The sequence below is a fragment of the Mobula hypostoma genome, chromosome 4 (assembly GCF_963921235.1).
Source record: "Mobula hypostoma chromosome 4, sMobHyp1.1, whole genome shotgun sequence".
Taxonomy (NCBI): Eukaryota; Metazoa; Chordata; class Chondrichthyes; order Myliobatiformes; family Myliobatidae; genus Mobula; species Mobula hypostoma.
This window is the reverse complement of record NC_086100.1, coordinates 164457141-164481863: the sequence shown is the minus strand read 5'-3', so window position 1 is coordinate 164481863 and position 24723 is coordinate 164457141. Positions and strand designations below refer to the sequence as shown.

Genomic DNA, 24723 nt, shown 5'->3' with positions numbered 1-24723 from the left:
ACCACTCCCCCCACCCCGATTTACCTCTGGTGTGTATACTCTGGTCATGTTCGTTCAAAATGCTCTCTACCCTTGGTTGAGACAGTAAATCACTAAGTGGAGAGAAGTGCCCTTTTTCCTACTTTATTTTAATCAACATCTTTTATTGTGTTCAGACTATTTTTAAGTATCTTGGATTATCAGTGAATTAAAAACAAACTGATAGAATGCTTTACAACAGCAAGCTGTTAGAAGGACACTAGATGATCTGAGGTATGGCCTCCAGCTGGGATGGGGACTCACAACACTTGATGCTCAGACGCCATTTCCACTCTGTGAAATGTAGACACCCAGAGCCATGGGTTTACAATGTTGCACCAAGTAAATGTGGCCTAGAGACCCTGGCTGTAATATTGGTACTGGTGTTCGTATTGTCACAACATACAGTGATAAGTTTTTATTCATGTGCCATCCAGACAGATCATACCATTGAGGGAGTCAAAAGAAAAACAGAATGCAGGATATAGTGTTGCAGTGTCAAAGAAGGTCCAGTGCAAGTAGACAAATAAAGTACAATGGCCATGATGAGATAGGTTGGGAGATCAAGTGTTCATCTTTCAGTAATGGAGAGATCCATTTAAGATTCTGATAACAGTGGAATAGAAAGTGGTCTTAAGTTTGATGATACGTGCTTTCCAAGTGATTACATTCCCATCTATCTATACCACCTTATTTAAACTGAGACATACTTATTTGGCAAAAACAAATTGAGGACAGTGCATTGAGTGATGACGCCAATCTGTAGTGGGATTGGGTCACCTGGAAGAGCATTGATTGAAATATGTTGATCCATAGAACAGAGTGAATTCTCCACAGCCAAAGGCAGCAGAGGGATTTGAGGAGAGATTAAGCGGACTGGGATTATAAACTTTGGAGTGTAGAAGAATGTAGGACAATCTCATTTGAAAATTCCAGTGGGACTGGTGCTTGCAGGGATGATGTTTCCACTAGAATCAGTGCTGGTCACAGACTCAGTATAAGGGATAGGGTATTGAGAATGAGATAAGATGATTTTTTTCACTCATAGGGTAGAAAATCTTCAGAATTTACTTTTCAGGAGGACGGTGGAAGCTCAAGTCTCTAAAAATGCATAAGATACGAATCAAGGGATGTTTGGGTATTAGGGGCCAGCTGGTTGGAATAGATGAGCTGCGCTGAAGAATCTGTTTTCCTCACTGTATGCCTCTATAGTTCGATGGTTCACTGGAAGAATGTAACACTAATGATCTTGTTGGATGGCAAAGCCGAAGAGAGGGGTTCAAATGGCCTATTGCTACTTCTGTTTCTTGTGTTCTGACGCAAGCCATGGGGTAACTCAGGGGCATGAGGTGGATGGGTATGAGGTATGGGTGGCAGGGAAGGGATAACATTATTTATTGGGCTGATTTGAGTAATATCTATTCCAACAGCTTCACAATTCTCAATATTCACCCACCTGCGACCAGGTGCATAAATACTGCAACTCTAAGCACAGGTTAGAAAGCCAGGAGTCCCTTGGTGAGTGTCTCAGTTCCCAACACCCCAGAGATTTTCCACCAACATCAAGCCATAAGTCGAATGTGATGGAACATTCTCTACTTGCCTAATTGAGCGTATTTGAAAGAAAAACTCTCAAGGAACTCGACACTACTCAGGGTGTAGCAGCCTGCATGGCTAGCACTCCAATCACCACTCTGAATGCTTCCTCCCTCCACCATCAGCACACGGTAATGGCAAAGTGAACCTTTGTCATGAAGCTCTACAGTAACGCACCTACATTACTCTGAGAGCTCCTCCTAAGCCTGCAAACACAGCACCAAGAAGGTCCAGATTTGTAGATGCAGGGGAGCACCACTACCCTAGTGCCGGTTCTTGATTTGGAAATACATCACTGTTCCATCATTGTCACCAGATCTCATGCACCCTCCTAGAGGGACGACAATGATTCAAGGAAGCAGCTCACCCTTGCCTTATCCAGAGCAGTTGTAAATGGGTAACAAATTCTAACCTTGCCAGCATCATTTAAACAATGTAGAGAAAATATCTTCTAGAACCAGCCAGTTTAATGAATTTAATTGTCTATAGAAGGAAGTGCAGAGTCTATTTTCTGTTTGAATGCTCTTCATGTAGAATGGTATCTGTACAAAGCATAAATAAGTTTTGCATATTGCCAGCTACTTGTAAAGAAGAGGATAGGTTCAGGGTGTGGACAAGCCTGTTTGTGATGGACCCAGAAGCTTGCAGGCTGTAGTAAACACCATTATATCCAGCAGCATCAGAAACAGAAAAAGAAAAAAGGCAGGCAACACAGACAGAAACAAGTACAGTATATAGCAATTTTGTATTTGTCCAACATTATTTTTAAGCATCCAAACCACTCACAAAGTTTAATGTTTCTTTTGTCGTTAAAAGTTTTAAGAACCATTTTTGAGTAGGTCCCTTGGTGACAGATGTCAATAAAGATGCCAGAATGGCCTTGTCCTCATTTGAAACTCAGTATCCAGGACCTACACAGCAGCCAGTTTATTTCTGTGGCTACGTCCACACTAGACCAGATAAATCCGTAACCGAAGCTATTTCTCTTCGTTTTGACCCTCTGTCCACACTGAAACGGCGTTTTCCTCCCCTGAAAACGGAGCTTTTCTAAAACGCTCTCTCCTTCACCTGTCACCTTTTCAAGCAATCTGTCTCAAACAAGACCACAAGAGCCTAATAAGCAAATCAGCCTATTTACATCAGTCTCAACTTGCTTGTCCTCTTGTCTTCTCTTGGTTAAGACAGGCGCCATGTAAATGCAAGCTACATCAATCACACAGTATCTCACTCACAAACCATATAAAATGGGCTGCTAATTTGTTTTATTGACTCCAAAAGACGTATTAAAGAACAGCCTCTGAAAATTTTTCATTTCTGAACAGTAGTAAGTGGATTAGTTTTCACTGCGGGTAGGGAACTTGAATCACTGGGTCAGCACCATAGTTCTATGGTGTCCTCCTAAACCTATCTAAAACTATTAAAGGTTATGTAACTTTGGCTGATTCTCTGACTTAAAGGATGCTTTGTTAATTTAGTCTTTGACTTTTTATATATATTAATGCTATGATTCTCATTGTGTCTTACTGCTCACAAACACAGACAGATTATTTTTGATTTGCAGTGTGTACTTGCAAAGGATTAAAACACTGCACTGTGTTTTAAAACCTTTTCTTAATATGTCATTTGATGTAATGGCTTGGCTGATGGTTAATTTTTGGGCACTAGTAACATATAAATTGAGTTTGAATTTTTCACTTTTTTCATGTTCAAATTACGGTTGTCTTATCAGAAGAAACTACAAAATTCGGCCATTTCAATTGTGAAAAGATCTTTAGACAAATTTACCAACTTTTATTTTTTGTAATACAGGCCATCCCTGATATTGAAAAGATATACTGCTTTTACAGATGTTCATTTGTTGATTTTTGTACAAAAAATCAGGAAAATACAGAGAATTCACACAATATGGTTACCATCCCTCCACAGTATCAAAAGCACACAAGACTTATAAGAAAGATAAGTCACTAAAATTGGAGAGTGGGAATAAACTAGATAGATAGATACTTTATTGATCCCAAAGGTAATTACAGTGTTACAGTCGCATCACAAGTGCACAGATACAAATGTTGGAAGAGAAGTAGAAAGAATAAAAAATAAGTTACCACAAACAATCTAACAGGAGGGGGTTGTCACTCCCCTGGCTATAGGTTGACTCATTGTAGAGCCTAATGGCTGAGGGTAAGAATGATCTCATTTTGTTGGAGCAGTGTAGTTGTCTTAGTCTATTACTGAAAGTACTCCTTTGTTCAGCCAAGGTGGCATGCAGAGGGTAAAAAACGTCCAGAATTGCCAAGATTTTCTGTTAGGGTCCTTTGTTCTACCACAGTCTCAAATGTGTCCACTTTGAATCCTATTAACAGAGCCAGCATTTCTAATCAGTTTACTGAGCCTGCTGGCATCACCCGTGTTGATGCCATTGCCCCAGCACACCACTGCATAGAAGATTATACTGGTGACAACAGACTGGTAGAATATGTGAAGGAGAGGCCTTCATACTCCAAAGGACCTCGGTCTCCTCAGGAAGAAGAGGTGACTCTGGCCCTTCTTTTACACAGCCTCTATAGGTGCGCCCCAGGTACTTGCAAGTACTCACCACATCCATGTCCTCACCATCAATAGTTATGGAACAATGCAAGCTTGGTCTTCCTAAAGTCCATCACCATCTCCTTTGTCTTACAGATGATTCAGCTTGCACCATTTGACACAGTCCTCCACCAGGGCCCTGTATTCATCATCCCATCCTCCCTTTATACACACAACTATTGCTGAGTCATCAGAGAATTTCTGCAGATGACGGTTCTAATTCAAAGAAACCAACATATGTACATAGAGGAACATCAAAATTTTGAATTTAATAATATTATGTAAGCTTGTCCTATGTAGGGGTGTCCGTATGTTGAGTGTTTGTAACCTGGGGATGGCCTGTAGTGACTAAATGAGAATAAATAAGTTCTTGTTGCCTTTATTCTTACTAGTTAGTCTTCTTCTCAGTACTCTCAGTTTTGGTCAGACACAACGCTGACTATCCCAATACATATGGAGAAAATGATGTGATTCGACAGTATCTGCATCATCAAGGATGCATTCTGAAACCAAAATATATTGTTCACTTTGTAATAAATCTTGCTGAAAGAATTTTATCAGCTGAAAAAAGGAAAAAAAAACGTATTTTCAAAGAAGTGGGTGTAAGAATTTTTAAAAACAGCAAAATTCAAATGACAAAATATTTTCACTGGGATATTTTGAAATTTTGCAGTATGTACCTGAGATGTAAGTGCTTGCCATCCACTTCTGCTGGCTGATTTCTCTCCAAATCTGCACCTATTCTGCAAAACAAGATTCACTTAAGACAACAGAATTAACAATCCAAGTGCTAACCATTAACCTGAGCCTTACCAAATACTGATAAAGCATTGTGATGATTTTTTTTAGTGTACCCTATCTGTTGGCGTGCTTGGAGTTCTTTCCGCCACCTCAACATGTACAAAGTATAACAAAGGAATTTTTAAAACAAGTAATAAATTATATTTATAAGCAACTTGAAAACTAGTATCTGTGTTTGTAAAAACCTTTTTAATATGAGGTGCAAAATGTTCTTTATTAGTACAGATCAGACTCATTTCATACATTTTGGAAAAATTTAAATCTTGTGGAAAGATTAAGAAACTGCACATTGATTTTAGCCAATTTACCTCCTGATTCCACAAGGGGCAAAATCTAGGGAAAGGACCTTTCTCTAGAGCATTATAGTCTGAGGGGACACCTGATATAAATTGCTGGTGTGTAATTCATTGCCACAAACGGCTGTGGAGGACAAGTCATTTGTTAATCTGTAAAGCGCAGGTTGATGGGTTCTTGATTAGTAAGGGAGTCAAAGGTTACGGGAACAAGGGCAGGGGAGGGATAAGGAATGGCGAAGCACAGTCGATGGGGTGAATGGCCGAATAATGTGTTGTGAGTCGGAGAATCTCGGAATAAAAAGCGACGCGGCAGATTGTAATTCATGGCTTGGTTTCGCGAACGAAGATTTAGGAAGGGGGCTACCCACGTCCGCTGCAGGATCACTGGTGGCTGTCGAGGCCAATACGGGACAGGCAGGTCCGGCCACAGCGGCTGCAAGGGAAATTCTGTTCTGGGTTTAGTGCTTCTGTGTCACGGTTCTTCCTCCTTCTCCATTTGTCCTCAATGCCAGCCCTGTGTGCGTTCTCGAAGGAGGAGACAGACTGGTGAATGGTGTGTCGCCAGGCCTCGCAATCGGAGGCTAGATTAGACCACTGGCGATGGTCACTGTGACAGGCACCTTGTACCTCTTCTTCGGTGCCCCTCTGTCACGGTGGCCATACAGCACAATCTTGGGCAGGCGATGATCCTCCATCCTGGAGACGTGCCCTGCCCAGCACAGCTGCGTCTTCAACAGCATGGCCTCGATGCTGGTGACCTCCGCCTGTTCGAGGACTTCAGTGTTGGTGACGAAGTCACTCCAGTGGATGTTGAGGATGGTGCGGAGGCAGCGCTGGTGGAAACGCTCAAGGAGTCGTAGGTGGTGACGGTAGGTGACCCACGACTCGGAGCCGTACAGGAGGGTGGTCAGTACAACAGCGCTGATTGTAATACCGCAACAACAACTGTCAGTTTCCCCTTTCCTGTGAAATGGGTGATACCTCTGTGCCTTGTTAGTGAGAGAGAGCGAGCCTGTGGCATGTCGAATTGTCAGGTAAACAATAGTGTTTGTTGACTGCACATCCTGGTCTCTCTTTGGGTGCTTGGCGGATGGTTGGTGCTCACGCTTTTTTCCTGAATCGGGCAGGGGGAGGGGGCTTTGGGGATCCAACGTTTTTCTGTTGTTTATTCTTTTAGGATTCTTCTGTTCTTGGTTCTTGATCCTCCCAAAGTATTCCGCATGGAATTTAAACTGGAGGTGGTGGAGGATGGGCTTAAGAAGGAGATTTTTGAAGAAGAAAAGCTGCCTTAAATTTAATTGGGTTTGGTTGTGTGACTGTGGGAGGATGAAGAGGGTCGGCACAACATTGTGGGCCGAAGGGCCTGTACTGTGCTGTACTATTCTATGTTCTAAGATTATTCCATGCTTTAATTGTGCGGGGTGGGGGGGGGAATGACTTGCTGTACACATCTGACATCTGTTCTTTGTGGATGTCTGCGAAGACAAGACCATTTAATCTTTGGTCTTATAAAATTATGAGGCCTAGATAGGTGGACAGCCAGAATCTTTCTCCCAGGGTAGAAATGTCAAGTGCTAGAGGACACATTTAAGTTGAGGGAGGCAAGGTTTGAAGATGCGTGGGGCAGATATTTTACTGACCTTGTGGGTGCCTGGAACTGGTTACCAAGGAAATGGTGGGAGCTGATAGGATAGTGGAAGTATGAAGTAATGGAGAGCTACTGTTCAGGCAGAAGAGTTTTAGTTTTAATTTATCATTGTGTTTGGTGCAGTGTAGGCTGTAGGGCTTGGTCCTGTGCTTTCCTGTGTTATGCTCTGTGGAAGGAGTAGCTAATGTACAGAAAGTGAGATTCCTCAAAAGACAATAAGGTAATTGAACAAATTGATTTCTGAAACTTGGAATTTGTTTTGGAGAATTACTTCTTCTTTGAATAGGATCTTTTTATATGTAACCTTAGAGAGTAAATAGGGTCTTGGTTTAAAATTTCATCACAAAGAGCTAAAGGAGAGTTGAGAAGCATGTGAGAGAGAACGAGCTGCAGAGGTACAGAGGAATATCATAATCTGACAGCATTGTTTAGTTGATGGCTTTGGCCTTGGAGATCTTCCAACAATACAGGAATCTCTCAGAGTTTCAGCCTAGAATTTGTGCTCAATTCTCCAGTGTTGCATTTGAACACTTTCCAAAACACATCTGCTATCACTGAACCAAGAATTTTTCAACAGTGTTATCAGTTCTCCGCCCATTGACAAGGGGAAATTGAATTCATTCTGCCATTAATTGGTACCAGCATGGAGCTGTCTTGGTTGAGTTTGATGCATATTAGAACTGGCCATCAACTCAAAAAGATACAGTATGTAAACAGACCCTTCATTCCATGCCAATCATTGCACACCTGTCTACATTAATCCCATTTTCCTTAAAGTTCCCCATCAACTAACCCCTCCCTGATCCTGCTGTCACTCACCTACACATTAGGCAGCAATTTATGGTGGCCAATTAACCTCCCGTTTATGTTTTGTAACTTCAAAACATTAAACTAATTCCAAGGAAGACACAGGAGTCCAAAATGTGAGACTAACTTTGAGTTTACTTTAAGCGAGGCATGCACATATCACGTAGCATGATAACATATGTCATTCACGTGTGTGTGTGTGTGTACACACACCCCTATAATTAATTATTTAAATGAATGAGCATGCTTAATCAAACAAGATTACTCAAATATTATTGAAATATTAAATACACAACACTAGCAACCTGCATGTCTTGAGAATATAGAAGGAAACTAGAGGAATCCTTCAATACCATGGGGAAAATGTACAAATTCTGCACCAACACTATCAGGGATCAGGGACAAATCCGGATCTCAGCTGTGAGGCAGCACTTGGAAGAACCTCGGTGGAAGTTTTGTCAAGTGACTATCAACCAGAACCTCCTGTCAAGGCTTAGTGAGCAGATTGAGAAGTGAGAAGGCTGAGCAAGATAAAAATAACTCCTTTTCCACGCTGACAGACCTTGTGGACAAGGTCCAGCACATTTAAAAATAAAGAGGCTAGTTCTTGAGGCTGCATCTTGTGCATGGAGGTTAAAGTGCTGTGTCTGAAGTCCTAGAGCAGAGGCTTTGACAAATAAGGCTTTAATGAGGAAGCTGAGCAGTGACTAGGTAAGATAAGTCAAGATTCATCGTTTCCTTTTGTTTTCTTTTAACTCAACACTAATTTCAGAGGTAGAAATGGCAGCCAGTGTCATACAGACTCAAGAGATTCTGCAGATGCTGGAAATCTTGAGCAACAAAATGCTGGAGAGATTTAGCAGGTCAAGTAGCATCAATGGAAAGAAATTTAGACAATATATCCGGCTGAGACTTCATCAGGACTAGAAAGGAAGGAAGCAGAAGGCAGAATAAGAAGGTGGGGGTGGGAGAGGAGCTCAAACTGCCAGGAGATAGTTGAAACCAGGTGAGGGATAAGGTAGGTGGATGGGGGAGGGAGGATAAAGGGAAATAATGTGAGGAAGTTGGGAGGTGATAAATGAAAGAGGTATGAGGTTGAAAAAGAAGGAATCTGATAGGAGAGGACAGTAGTCCATGAAACAAAGGGAAGGAAGTTGGAAGCAAAGGGATGTGGTGACTACATTTGCAGGAGGTGGGTTTAGCCTCAGCATTACTGCTTAGGTCTCACTTGGGAGGCAGAGAGTGCTACACGTAGGATTTTCAGGGAGGTGCTCATACCACAGGTTCAACCAGATAGATGGGTGACTGGCAGGATGATCAGGCAGGTAGGGCAGAGTCTCCTGTGCCTGTGCCCATCTGTAATAGGTATCGTATTTTGGATAATGCTCAGGGTTGGATGGCTTCTTGGGCAATACAACAGCAGGTAGGCTGGAACCATAGCTGTCTCTATTTTACAGCAGGGTAAGTCAAAGTCTAAGCAAGCAATAGTGACAGGGGATTAGAGGAGGAAATATGTAGTAAAATCAAAGATGGGTGTAGGAATAACAGAGATGAAATAGTGATTTGTAACTAATATTGACTGGGACTGCCTTACTTCCAAGGGTTTAGATGGACCAGAATCTTACAAGTGTGTCCAGGAAAGTTTTATGAAGCAATTCTTAGATGACTCAATTAAAGAGCAGGCGACACTGGACCTCCTGTTGGGAAATGAGGCTAGCCAAGTAATCAGTTTGCCAGTAAGGGAGCACTTTGTGACCACTGATTAAAATTGTAATAGTTTCAAATAGTAATGGGAAAAAGTTTTATATATAATGGATGATAATGTTGATAACTGGATCAGCAAATTTGCAGATGACACCAAGATTGGAGGTGCAGTTGACAGCGAGGAATACAATCAAAGATTGCAGTGGAATCTGGAGCAGCTGGAAAAAATGAGCTGAAAAATGGCAGATGGAATTTAATGCAGACGAGTTTGAGGTGTTGCACTTTGTGAAGACAAACCAGGGTAGGACTTGCATGGAGTGATAGGATTGCAGTAGAACAGAAGGATCTAGGAAAACAGATTTATAATTCCTTGAAAGTACTGTCACAGGTGGATGGGGTCATAAAAAAAGTTTCTGGCTCATTCTTCTTTTTCCTAAGCCCATCGGCTCTACTGGGGCATAGGCTGCCACCAGCAACTCACCAGAATCCTCTGTCCTGGGCCAGTCTTTCAAATTGTCACTGTTAGAACCCATCTTAGATCCTTCCTCTCCCATGGATGTGATCTTTGGAGTTCAAAGTAGCTTTTTTGTAGCACCGAGCTTTATAGGATGGGGTTGCTAGCTTCATGCCAAACCCTCCTCCTTTTGCAACCAAGCTTGGTACCATCCATGGTGGAGTTTTATGGCACACTGGCATTCATAATGAAAAGTACTGATTACAAGAGTAGGGGTGCTATTTTGAAGTTGTGTAAGATGTTGGTGAGGCCTAATTTGGAGTATTGTTCACCTACTTAGAGGAAAGATGTCATTAAGACTGAAAGAGTACAGAGAAAATTTACAAGGATGTTGCCAGGACTTGAGGACCTGGGTTATAGGGAAAGGTTGAATAGGTTATGACATTACACCCTACAGCTTCAAAGAATGAGGGGAGATTTGACAGAGGTATACAAAATTATGTGGGGTATAGATAATCTAAATGCAAGTGGGCTTATTCCGCTGAGGTTGGGTGAGACTAGAACAAGAGTTCATGGGTTAAGGGTGAAAGGTGAAATGTTTAAGGAGGATATTGGGGGAAATTTCTTCACTTAGTGGTGAGAGTGGAATGAGCTTCCAGCATAAGTGGGAGGTGTGGGGTGAGTTCAACAGTTAAAAGAAATTTGAATGGGTACATGGATGGGAGGGATATGGAGGGCTAACATCCAGAAGCTGGTCGATGGAACTAGGCAGATTAATAGTTCACCACAAACTGGATAGGCAGAAGGTTCTGTTTCTCTGCTATAGTGTTCTATGACTATATAAGTTACAATAAGAAGTATACGAGGGGCAATTGATAAGTTCGTGGCCTAAGGTAGAAAGAGTCAATTTTAGAAAACCTAGCACATTTATTTTTCATCATAGTCCCCTCCTACATTTACACACTTAGTCCAGCGGTCGTGAAGCATATGGATCTTGGACCTCCAGAAAGTGTCTGCAGCAGGGGTGGTTGATAAGTTCATGGCCTAAGGTGGAAGGAGATGAGTTATACGGCTCTCGTTACATGCATATGCAGTTCAACTCTTTGACTGATTATGCAGTAAGTTTAAAGTTAATAACTCATCTGTGGTGATTGATAAGTTCATGGCCTAAGGTAGAAGGAGATGAGTTATTAAATTCAAACTTTCTGCATAAACACTCAGCGATGAACTGCACGTGCATGTAACAAGAGCCGTATAACTCATCTCCTTCTACCCTAGGCCACGAACTTATCAATCACCCCTGCTGTGGACACTTTCTGGAGGTCCAAGATCCGTATGCTCCACGACCACTGGACAAAGTGTGTCAATGTAGGAGGGGACTATGTTGTTCCTCCCTCACCACCATTCAGGGCCCCAGACAGTCCTTCCAGGTGAGGCGACACTTCACCTGTGAGTCGGCTGGGGTGATATACTGCGTCCGGTGCTCCCGATGTGGCCTTCTATATTTTGGCGAGACCCGATGCAGACTGGGAAAGTCTGCCAGAGAAAGCAGGATCTCCCAGTGGCCACACATTTTAATTCCACGTCCCATTCCCACTCTGACATGTCTATCCACGGCCTCCTCTACTGTAAAGATGAAGCCACACTCAGGTTGGAGGAACAACACCTTATATTCCATCTGGGTAGCCTCCAACCTGATGGCATGAACATTGACTTCTCAAACTTCCACTAATGCCCCACCTCCCCCTCGTACCCCATCCATTATTTATTTATATACACACATTCTTTTTATCTCTATCCTCTTTCTCCCTCTGTTCCCCTCACTATACCCCTTGCCCATCCTCTGGTTTCCCCCCCTCCCCCTTTTCTTTCTCCCTAGGCCTCCTGTCCCATAATCTTCTCGTATCCCTTTTGCCAATCAACTGTCCAGCTCTTGGCTTCATCCCTCCCCCTCCTGTCTTCTCCTATCATTTCGGATCACCCCCTCCCCCTCCCACTTTCAAATCTCTTACTAGCTCTTCCTTCAGTTAGTTCTGACGAAGGGTCTTGGCCCGAAACATCAACTGTACCTCTTCCTAGAGATGCTACCTGGCCTGCTGTGTTCACCAACAACTTTTATGTGTGTTGCTTGAAAAATAAATGTGTTAGGTTTTCTAAAATTGACTCCTTCTACCTTAGGCTACAAACTTACCAATCACCCCGTGTGTGTGTGTGTGTGTATATATTTATTGTAATTTATAGGTTTTATGTATTGTAATGTACTGCTACCAGTATGGTAAGGATGACAAGATCATGAGATCTTGGTTGTCAAGTATACTGGGAATTTATTCAAGAAAAAGGAGGCATATGTCAGGTAAAGGCAATTGGGATTACTTACGTTAGTCTTTGGGGAGTATACAGAATGTACTGTGGGAGTGCACTTAACAAGAAAATTAGGAAGGTGTTCAGTATTTCTATTTTTGAAGGTCAATGTGTTAAAGTTTTCTTTTTGACCCTATCTCCATGTGATGCAACTTTCAAGGAAGTATGAATCTGCATTCCCAGATCCCTTTGTTCTACCACAGTTCACTGTGTATATCCTACCCCAAGTATTTGTCTACCAAAGTGTAACACCTCACACTTGTCTGCATTAAGTTCCACCTGCTATGTTTTTTTTCGAGCTGGCTCAGATCCCTCTGCGAGATGATAGCCTTCCTTGCTTTTTACCATAAAAGAACGTAGCACTGATCGCTGCTGCACACCATTAGTCACAGGCCTCCAGTCAGACAGGCAACCATCTACTATTACTCTTTGGCTTCTCCCGCTAAGCCAATATTGAATCCAATTTACTACCTCATCCTGAATGATGAATGGGTCAGTAGTGTAAGCTTTCTGTGGAGCCACCGGGAGAGGATAAGGTTTTAAATGAATACTGTACATTTCATCTATATTCACTGAGGAGGACTTGGAAGCTGTTGAGTTCATGGGAGGGAAAAGTGACAACCTGATATCAACATTACATATGAGACGCAAGATGCAGGAAATCTTAAGCAACTTACACAAAATTCTGGAGGAAATGGGGTCAGGAGTCATCTATTCATGTTTCTGGTTGAGACCTTTTATCAGGGTGAAGTAGGAATTGTTGGAGGTATAAAGGTAAATGAATCCCTGGGGCTGATCTAGTGTTTCCTGAGTGACAACAGAAGAGATGGTTAGAACAGAGATTTGTTAGCTACATGTGAGCTGCCCAAAGACTGGAGTATAGCAAACGGGGTGCCTTTATTTCAGAGGGCAGCCGTAGTAACCCAGGGAACTATAAATCGGTAAGCCTTGCATCAGTAGTGGGAAAGTTAATGAGATTCTGAGAGAAGGGATTTATTTGCATTTTGAAAAGGCAAAGACTGATTAGGTTCGTGCATGGGAAATGGTGTGGAGGTCAGGGTAATGGTAACTGTAAGCCTCTAATGATCGGATCTCCCAATGGCAATGGTCTATCATTGCCCTATTTCTTGGTTTGTAGATCACCACAAAAATGTGCAGGACTCTTGGTCTCTATAATTACCGAGGAAAGTGTTTTTTGGGGATTTATTGAGTGGCAGTGTCACAGAGAGCAGTGAATCTCCGAAGGGATTTGGATGCTGGATCAGTGGAGGCATTTAAAGAGGAGATGCATAATACAGGCAATTGAGTGTAAGAAGTGTGTAGAAGAGAAGATGAGGCCAAGGTTATACTAAATGGTGGACAAGCTTCAGTTGCTGAGTGGTCAACTTCTGATCCTGGTTTTATTTTCCTGCATTCAAGAATTCTGCTCTGCAATTGACTGCACTTTCATTTCCAGTTGATTGACAGGTAACGTTCTTTCTTGTGTCTTGCTAAATTACCTGCTTTTGCACCTTTCTCCCCAAACGTGATTACCACAATGAACTCTTCTACATAATTACACCAGAAAATAATGCACTCTGTATAAAACTTCATTGCAAGTACCCATTGTCCCACAGTAACACATGCACACAGTGGGATAACTGAATGCATTCACTCAGATGGGAAACATATTTGACCATAAGATATAGGAGCAGAATTAGGTCCTATGCTACTGTGCTGTAAGTCACTAAATCTTTAAAACAAAAGTACAGCACAGTACAGGCCCTTCAGCCCATAATGTTATGCTAAACTTTTAACCTGCTCTAAGATCAATCTAACCCTTTCCTCCTACATTTTCTATCATCCATGTGCCTTTCTTAGAGCTTAAATGTTCATGTATCTACCTCTACCACCGCCCTTGGCAGCACATTCCAAACACACTGTTTTTTTTAAAAAAAAGCACAGCTACCTCTGACATTCCCCCAATCACCTTCAAATTATGCCCCCCTTGTATTAGCCATAAGTGCTATTTTCTGCAAAGAAATAGACCATCTGGCCAGTTCAGTCAGTGTTTTGACTCTCTCTCACTCCTGTTCTACTGCTATCAGTTTAACCATGATTCCCTCGTGTACGAGAGTTGGGAATGTGTTTCAGATATATACATCATTGGTGAGGCCCCACTTGGAGTACTGTGTACATTCATGGTTGCCCCATCATGGTAAAGGCATTGATAAACTGGAAAGAATGCAGAGAATGATGCCAGGATTAAAGTTGTAAGGAAAGGTTATGATAAGAATGCCAGGACTAGAGTTTTAGGAGGAGATTCGCCAGGCTAGGTCTCTATTCTTTAGAATGTAGGATGAAGGGTGACATTATAGAAGTATTTAAAATTATGAGAAGCACAGATAACGTGGATAGTACAGCCTTTTCCTCAGCGTATGGAAGTCCAAAACTGGGGAGCATAGGCTTACGGTAAGAAGGGAAATATTTAAAAGGTACCTAAGGCATCTTTTTCACACAGAAGGTGAGGAGTGTATGGAAGTGAACTGTGAAAAGTTTTTATTGAGGGTGTTAGTATCATTTAAGAGCACTTGGATAAGTACATGGAGGGGTAGGCCTTGGAGCGATATGGGCTGAACGCAGGAAATTGGGACTACCCGGGGTGGTAACCATGGTTAGCACAGACTTGTTAGGCCAAAGGGCCTGAATCCATGCTGTGACTCTGTATTACATGAAAGGGTTTGGGTCCGAAACATCGATTGTACTGTTTTCCATAGGTCCTGCCTGGCCTGCTGAGTTCCTCCAGCATTTTGTGTGTGTTGCCTGGATTTCCAGCATCTGCAGATTTTCTCTTGTTTGTTGAAAATACGAGCGGGATTAGAGCTATTTGCTTCTTTGAGCCCTCTGTCATTCATCAAGATCATCACAGATCTTCTACCTCAATGACACTTTCCTACACCATCTCCATAATCCTAGACTCCCCTGCTCTTTGAGAATCTCCTCATCTCTGGCTTGAATGGACTCAATGTCTGAGCCTCAACAGCGCCCCAGCACATAAAACTAGTCCTGAAGAGTGGCAAGGCACGAGCACCCATCAGTACAAATTTGAGTTGTAGCACCTGGACAGATGGAGCTGGGTCTGAAGGAAGAAGTATTGATTCTAACAATTTGTATAAGTCTGCATTTCACAAAAAGATTTATTCATCAAAGCCTGGCTTGGGCGGAAAGTTCATTTTGTGACATTACCTGTAATATAGCAATTAAATTAAAGGGGAGGGAAGGCACAAGCACACCAGCGAGTTGGAAGTGTGGTTGTCTGAATTTCTTTATTAGGGAAATGGTAAACACAGTACATATTTATAGCATATACAACTAATATTCTGTCTTCTAATCTTTCTGATTTACAACTATGTACAGTTTAAATAAGGCACTGTTTCCCAGTGAGCTGCAGCTTTCTGTTTATCATATTTCATCTATACAGATGTAAAATAAAACAATGGTTTGCTTCCAGTTATACAATCAAGAGAGTTTCATTAGTAATTTAACAAAGTACAACACTCTCTGCAAAGTTCAGGTGTTCTAACATTGTCATCGGTTTCAGCTTTCCTGATGTAGCGATTGGAGCCAATTACCCCCTTGGTGGTGAGGGAATCTGAGATCCCTCAGGCCCATTATTTTTCTGACTTCATTTGGCTCACAAAAGCAGCAAACAGCATTTCCTCAATCCTGCCTGAAACCTGACAGGACTGAGAGGAAGGGTAAAGGGGTGGGGTGGGTGAGGAGTGTGGGATGAGAGAAGAACGCACAACTGAAATTGTTCACTGCCATATTTTAAGACACTAAACACAGCACGGAACAATTCCCTTTAACTTCAATCTCAGGCTCTCATAAAACTAAACACTGCAGTTTCAACCAAAAAGGGTGAGGTTAAAGGAGAGATAAAATTAGTATTCCTTAAAAATGGGAGCACAATCTACTGAGACACAGATGTGCACTTAAAGGGTTTATATTTATTTTAAAACAAAATAATACATAAGCTTGAATTACTGCATATTGTGCCTAATCTTCTTTCCAACTGAGTTTCTGATTGTCCAATGCAAGCTCTGGTGCATAGTCCTCGTTTTAATATTCAGAATTTGCATGAGAATTCAATGGCTTGGAGCTTGCTGTCATTACACTGCTAATTCAAATGCATACATGCACAACTAAACAAGAAAACCCTGAATTTGATGTTGGGTCCATTCCAGCTCCTCTGGAGAAAGCACTGTATGTAAGGGAATGTAATCTTCAGGTGTTTATAAACTATTCTCCTTGTAAGATAAACTGGATCTTAATAGTATACTGAGTCATAAATGCTGTTTGCAACCTGTCTATCCCTAATTTATGTGTTTGGATTTATAATTCTCCCAGATAAATCTATCAAAATACAATGGACCATAAAATATTTTAAAATATCAGAGTCTACTCATGATAATCCTGATTGCGTTTAACTCTGTCTATACATTCTGCTCTTATGTTTGTGCTTTTTATTTTGTAAGGTTTAAGAAATGTGGGTTTACAACTGTGCTTTTTCAGCCAAATAATTCTTTAATGTGATTGGCTGTCCAGTCAGCTTGATGACAACTCCGAGTATCAGGAATCTCACCAAACTGAGACTTGACAGAAATTGATGTCGGTGAAGAGTAGGTAGGTTCAAGTCACTGAGTTCATTAGATCTTTTAGCAGAATTTTTTTTTCCCCAAAGTCAAAGGTAAGTGGCATAGCCTCACCATTAGCACCCTATCTGAGCCCTTAGTGTCTAGACTGGGTCACTCTCCTCTCTCTTTTAGTGACAAATGGATTCCTTATTAGCCAAAGACACAGTACCAACTTCAAAGCATGAGCAGCCACAAGGGGTGGAGAAACTCTGCAAACTGATTAAGTGTGATCCATAGCTGTATGGTGCAAACCCATTATGTAATTCACTGGTTACTAAAACTATGTTGCACCCTTCTGATACACATTCCCTTCAGTGAAATGTTAACTATTACCCCTGACTAACATCAGAACTGACATTCAGATGTGGGGCCTGCTTCACTTCTCAACTGTACATTTTCACTTCAACTGCTGGGTGCTGGGACCCCAACTGTACACCCACTGTATCAATGATTTGGATGAAATAACCAGGCAAAATGGAGTGGGGAGCTGAATTGTCCACTTCTGAGAGAAGTGTATAAATTCTGAGAAGCATTGGTGGCTTAAGTGTGATTTATACTTCTGCGTAGCCCTACACTGCAGCGAGCATGTGTTGTTGTGTCTGCGTCCCTCTGCAACTCACCGCCAAAACGCTAGTTAGTGGTGGGGTTTCTATGCCACTGTGTTGAGTTTCTTCATGAGAGACATGGACAAGGAAATGCATTTCAAGTTTTTTCGGATGTCGGCAGGTAGATTTGACGATTTGGTTCATCATCTCCAACCATTTATTTTGCATCAGTGTACGGACATGGCGGAGAAAAGCAAGCGGAAATGTGATGTTACTGAAAGCGGACCAATCACAGTTGTTGCGGTCTGCCTCGCCACGATGCGTGAGTTACTTCTTTGGGGAGGTGAACGTCACCCTACGGTGTAGGGTACGTAGTACGTACGGCATACATTTGACGCAGAAATATAAATCAGGCTTAAGTCACTTTTCTCTCCAGTAGTGGAGAGCACAGCTTTAAAGTGGAGGTGGGGGTGGGGAGCGTAAAGGAGATTTGTAAGGTAAGTTTTTCAGCAGAGAGAGGTAGCTGCCTGGACCAGGCATAATGGAATTTTAAAAAATGGTTGAAGCAGATACAATTACAGCATTCAAGAGGTATTGCCACATGAACAGGCAGGGAATGCAAGGATAAAGATCACATGCAGCCAAATGGAGCTAGTTTAAAGTGATATCATAGTCATTTCCAACATCTTGAGTCCAATAGCCTTTCACTATACTATATTGTTATATGTTTTTAACCTTTAACCCTGACCCCTAAAGACCTGGGAAAGCAATGAACCAGAAATGCTACCAAACCTCCCTCCCCTGCCCTACTGATCACTCCTGCCTTTTGGAAAGATATTGCCATTCTATTATTGGGAGTGGATGCTGGAATACCATGCCCATCAGTATAGTGGGAGCACCTTCACCAGAAAGACTGGTCTGATTTTAATTGTTTTCAGAGTGAGCAAGGATAATGCCCCTTCACTGTGAGATCATTTTAGAGAGAGTGGACCTTCATTTATTAACTCAGCGAAAACACTTCCCTTCTCCTGCTCTCTGAAGGTGATACATTGGAGCTTTGGGATGTGTTTCCTTGAGGGGGGAACTACAATAGACAAAAATCTCGCACAGAGAAGGGGTAAGAGAGGAGCCAGAATGGGGAATGGAGGGGGAGAAAAATTACAGGAAGTTAAAGAAATCAGCCCTGCAGTGTATATGTCTCTGTGTTTCTGCTAAATTCTACATTTCTTGTATGATCTTTAGCATTTAGCTCCTGTTAAAGGTGTCCATCTCCAACTACTTGTTAGTTATAAAGTACCATCCAGGACAAATCAGAGCACTTGGCTGGTACTGAACCGTCACCCGAAACGTTCATTCCCTATGTCAATGGCATGCTGTGGCTTCAGTGTATGTCAATAAAAATGCACTGTTGTTATTTCAGTGTGTATACTTGGCTATTCTAACAGCATTTCCTAAACCGACTGCTCTAATACCAAGAAGTACAAGGGCAGTAGGCACACGGGAACATCGCTCCCTGCAGATTCCTTTCCAATATGTTCCGCATTATGACTTAGAAATACTTCACCACTCCTTTGCAGTGGCTGGGTCCAAATCCTGGAATTCCCTGTCCATCAGCACTATGGAAGCATTTTCAGTGTACGGACTGCAGCCTTTCAAGGAGATGGCTCACTACCCCTCCTCAAGGCCAACTGGGGAGAGGAAATCAACTCTGGTATTGCCCATGATGGCCAAATCCCATAAAAGGATCACAACAAAACATTTCAGTTCAAAGCTGACAATGGTGGAATCCACTGGAGCTTCTGAGCAGATCCTCCATCTTCAAACCAACTTGGGTTCAGGAAGCAGATCACGGTGCAGTTGGGTTTTCCAGCTCCCAGCCCTCAGTTCTTAAAAGCTTGAGTAAGTTAAACAGATAGCATCTTTGTGAAGACATGCTTGGAGTTAACAGGGTGAGCAACCTACTCAGCTTATGCACAATTCAGAACAGACTTAAATTGCCATCTGTCTTGCAATGCTTAATACTTTAAAAAAAATGACGTGAGCAGCTTTCACAGAAAGCAAAGCATGCAATCTCCATTGCACTGATCTCTGAAACCTGTTGCTAGATGCAAGCATAAACAAACAAAAAGAAAACCCCATGAATGCTCCTGCAGCCCATTCCTGGTGATTTGGACAGTGCAGTCCTCCCTTACGGCAGTGCCAACTCGATGGCATCGCGAACGAGACAACAAGAAGGAAAATATTTGAAAAGGGTCGAGAGGTCACACCTCCCTCCAGTTGTTGTGGGTCAGGTGCTACACAAGGGTTCTCTGGAACTGTGGAGTTCTGGGTTGACATCAGAGCTTTATGTCTTGGGACTCGGACATTTTGGCCAAGGTCTTCTTCACTCGTAGGGCTGTTAGCCGGGAGGCTGGGTTGTGGGCCCAGCATTCGCTCATAACTTTACCCATTTGTCTCAGACACTGTGGAAGTGAACAGACACAAGCACGGAGAAACATCAGTGATGCCCAGATACAAATAAACTTGCTACATCAAACACAAGTCATAGCCAGTTGCCAGCAACATTTCTCCAATACTTTAGAGCCACCAAGTGACAGATTAGGGAAAGAGCTGATTTACACTAATGTTACTCATGTTGTTCTTCCCATATTCCCATTAATTCCCCTCCAACTGTCACCCCAACTTCTAGATTCTACCCGTCACCTGCACACGACAGGTGATTTACAGTAACATATCAACCTGAACGTCTTTGGGATGTGGGAAGAAGCCCACGTAGTCACAAGGAGAACAAGACCCCACACAGACAGCACCAGTGGCCAGGATTAAATATGTGTCTCCAGTACTCTGAGCTGCCTGTATATCTACTCTTCATTAAAGCAGATAGTTATTGTTCATTGGTAAATGAAATCCCCCCATCCCTCCTCCATCTAGCTCTATCTGCCCATTATCGCCGTCCACACCTGGAATATAAAAGTGAGGGTGTACTGCTGAGGCTTTTTGAGACATTTATAAAGTTGTGGCAAGGGGATGGGAACTGGAGGGATAGGGACAATTCGTATAAAACTAAATGCAGTGTGTAGTGAGACTGTGAACAAGGACAGGCAGATGTTAGGGCAAACTTGCAGTCGGTGGGATAGGTTGAAATGTAACTTCAGGGTAAAATTTGCAAGGCTGATGAATACAGGTGGTATATTTGAATGCACACAGTATCTGGACTAAAGTACAGTAGATGATCTTGTAGCACAGTTAGAAATTGGCAGGTATGATGTTGTGGGCCTTAATGAGACGTGGCAGTAGGAAGATCATATTTGGGAGTTTAACTCCTAAGGATACACATTGGAAAGACAGGTAGGTGGGCAGAGGGGGTGGGGTGGCTCTGTTGGTAAAAAATTAAAATCAAATCCTTAGAAAAAAGTGACATAGGATAGGATGATATCAAATCCTTGTGGGTAGAGTTAAGAAACTGCAAGGTTAAAAAGACCATGATGCAAATTATATACAGACCTCCAAACTGTAGGCAGGATGTAGGGTACAAATTATAACCAGAGATAGAAAAGGCATATTAAAAGTGCAATGTTACAATAGCAATGGGGGATTTCCACAGGCAGGTAGATTGGAAAAATCAGGTTGGTGCTGGATCCCAAGAGAAGGAGTTTGTGGAATGCCTACAGGATTTGTAAGAGCAGCTTGTGGTTAAGCCCACTAAGGAAAAGACAATTCTGGATTCACTGTTGTATAATGAACCAGATTTGACTAGGGAGCTTAAGGTAAAGGAACCCTTTGGAGAAAGTAATCATAATATAATAAGTTTTTACCCTGCAGTTTAAGAGGGAGAAGCTAAAATCAGGTGTATCAGTATTACAGTGGTGTACACGGAATTGGATCCAGAGGATAGTGAATCTGTGGAATTCATTGCCACAGCTAGCTGTGGAGGCCAAGTTATTTGGTATATTTAAACCAGAGTTTCATAGATTCTTGATTAGTCAGGGTGTCAAAGGTTATGGGAAGCCATGATGGAATAGCGGAGCAGACCACAGTGAACTGAATGGCCTAATTCTGCTCCTATTCTTATGGTCCTAAATTTTGGATCCTGTATCTAAGAAAAAACGTGCTGGCTTCAGAGAGGGTTCAGACAAAATTCACAAATTATGATCCCATGAAGGAAAGTTTTAGCATATGAGGAGGCTTTGATGGCTCTGGACCTGTACCTGATGGAATTCAAAACGTTGAGAGGGGATCCTACCAAATAGTGAAAGGCCTGGATAGAATGGGCATGGAAAGAATGTTTCAGTAGTAAGAGAGTCCAGGACCCAAGGCCATAGCTTAATATAAAGCGATGTCTCTTTATAACCGAGATAAGGAGAAACTTCTTCAGCCAGAGGGTGGTGAATCTGTGAAATTCGTTCCCACAGATGACAAGTCATTGATGAATTTAGTGCAAAGATTGATAGTTTCTTGATTGGTAAGATATGATGTGGTGGCCATCACAGAGAATTGGATGGCTCAGGGACAGGAATAGTTACTTCAAGTGCCAGATTTTAGATGTTTCCGAAAGGACAGGGAGGCAAAAGAGGTGGGGGCGTGGCACTGTTGATCAGAGATAGTGTCATAGCTGCAGAAAAAGTGGACGCCATGGAGGGATTATTTACGGAGTCTCTGTGGGTGGAGCTTAGGAACAGGAAGGAGTCAATAACCTTACTGGGTGTTTTTTTATAGGCCGCCCAATAGTAACAGGGATATTGAGGAGCAGATAGGGAAACAGATCCTGGAAAGGTGTAATATTAACAGAGTTGTTGTGATGGGAGATTTTAATTTCCCAAATATCAATTGGCATCTCCCTAGAGCGAGGCTGTAGATGGGGTGGAATTTATTAGGTGTGTTCAGGAAGGTTTCTTGACACAATAAGCCTACAAGAGGAGAGGCTGTACTTGATCTGGTGTTGGGAAATGAACCTGGTCAGGTGTCAGATCTCTCAGTGGGAGAGCATTTTGGAGATAGTGATCTTAATTCTGTCTCCTTTACAATAGCATTGGAGAGAGGTAGGAACAGACAAGTTAGAAAAGCATTTAATTGGAGTAAGGGGAATCATGAGGCTATCAGGCAGGAAATTGGAAGCTTAAATTGGAAACAGATGTTCTCAGGGAAAAGCACGGAAGAAATGTGGCAAATATTCAGGGGATATTTCTGTATAGGTATGTTCCAATGAGACAGGGAAGTTATGGTAGGGTACAGGAACTGTGGTGTACAAAGGCTGTAATAAATCTAGTCAAGAAGAAAAGAAAAGCTTACAAAAGGTTCAGAGAGCTAGGTAATGTTAGAGATCCAGAAGGTTATAAGGCTATTAGGAAGGAGCTTACGAGGGAAATTAGGACAGCCAGAAGGGGCCATGAGAAGGCCTAGGCAGGCAGGATTAAGGAAAACCCCAAGGCATTCTACAAGAGCAAGAGGATAAGACATGAACAAATAGGACCTATCAAGTGTGACAGTGGGAAAGTATGTATGGAACCAGAGGAAATAGCAGAGATACTTAATGAATACTTTGCTTCAGTATTCTCTACGGAAAAGGATCTTGGTGATTGTAGTGATGACTTTCAGCAGATCGAAAAGCTTGAGCATGTAGATATTAAGAAAGAGGATGTGCTGGAGCTTTTAGAAAGCATCAAGTTAGGTAAGTCACTAGGACCGGATGAGATGTACCCCAGGCTACTGTGGGAGGTGAGGGAAGAGATTGCTGAGCCTCTGGCGATGATCTTTGCATCATCAATGGGGACGGGAGAGGTTCCGGAGGTTGTTCCTTTATTCAAGAAAGGGAGTAGAGATAGCCCAGGAAATTATAGACCAGTGAGTCTTACTTCAGTGGTTGGGAAGTTGATGGAGAAGATCCTGAGAGGCAGGATTTATGAACATTTGGAGAGGTATAATATGATTAGGAATAGTCAGCATGGCTTTGTCAAAGGCAGGTTGTACCTTATGAGCCTGACTGAATTTTTTGAGGATGTGACTAAACACGTTGATGAAGGTAGAGCCGTATATGTCGTGTATATGGATTTCAGCACGGCATTTGATAAGGTACCCCAAGCAAGGCTTATTGAGAAAGTACAGAGGCATGGGATCCAAGGGGACATTGTTTTGCGGGTCATATTCTGCATGGAGGTTGGTGACCAGTGGGGTGCCTCAGGGATCTGTTCTGGGACCCTTACTCTTCGTGATTTTCATAAATGACCTGGATGAGGAAGTGGAGGGATGGGTTAGTAAATCTGCTGATGACACAAAGGTTGGAGGTGTTGTAGAGAGTGTGGAGGGCTATCAGAGGTTACAGCGGGACATTGATAGGATGCAAAACTGGGCTACGAAGTGTCAGATGGAGTTCAACCCAGATAAGTGAGAAGTGGTTCATTTTGGTAGGTCAAATATGATGGCAGAATATAGTATTAATGGTAAGACTCTTGGCAGTGTGGAGGATCAGAGGGATCTTGGGGTCCGAGTCCATAGGACGCTCAAAGCAGCTGCGCAGGTTGACTCTGTGGCAAAGAAGGCTTATGGTGTATTGGCCTTCATCAATCGTGGAATTGAATTTAGGAGCCAAGAGGTAATGTTGCAGCTATATAGGACCCTGGTCAGACCCCACTTGGAGTACTGTGCTCAGTTCTGGTCGCCTCACTACAGGAAGGATGTGGAAGCCGTAGAAAGGGTGCAGAGGAGATTTACAAGGATGTTGCCTGGATTGGGGATCATGCCTTATGAGAATAGGTTGAGTAAACTTGGTCTTTTCTCCTTGGAGCAACGGAGAATGAGAGGTGACCTGATAGAGGTGTATAAGATGATGAGAGGCATTGATCATGTGGATAGTCAGAGGCTTTTTCCCAGAGCTGAAATGGTTGCCACAAGAGGACACAGGTTTAAGGTTCTGGGGAGTAGGTACAGAGGAGATGTCAGGGATAAGCTTTTTACTCAGAGACTGGTGAGGGCATGGAATGGGCTGCCGGCAACGGTGGTGGAGGCGGATACGATAGAATCTTTTAAGAGACATTTAGATAGGTACATAGAGCTTAGTAAAATAGAGGGCTATAGGTAAGCCTAGTAATTTCTAAGCTAGGGACATGTTTGGCACAACATTGTGGGCCGAAGGGCCTGTATTGTGCTGTAAGTTTTCTATTTTTCTATGTTTCCATGTAAGGGAATGGAGGGTTATTAGGAAAAAGTGGGAGAATGGTGTTGAGAGAAAAAAAAATCG

The 24723-nt window shown here is 42.5% G+C and overlaps 1 protein-coding gene across 11 annotated transcripts in view; it reads right to left on the bottom strand.

Moving 5' to 3' along the window:
* Positions 1 to 15541: 15541 nt before the first annotated feature.
* bmpr1ba (bone morphogenetic protein receptor, type IBa) overlaps positions 15542 to 24723 on the bottom strand; it is a 602440-nt gene continuing 593258 nt past the window's right edge. For all 11 annotated transcript variants that reach the window (XM_063046872.1, XM_063046868.1, XM_063046873.1 and 8 more), the window contains one exon: positions 15542 to 19951. In XM_063046872.1, coding sequence (XP_062902942.1) covers positions 19826 to 19951 — 126 coding nt within the window. In that variant the 3' untranslated portion in view covers positions 15542 to 19825. The remainder of the gene's footprint in view (positions 19952 to 24723) is intronic.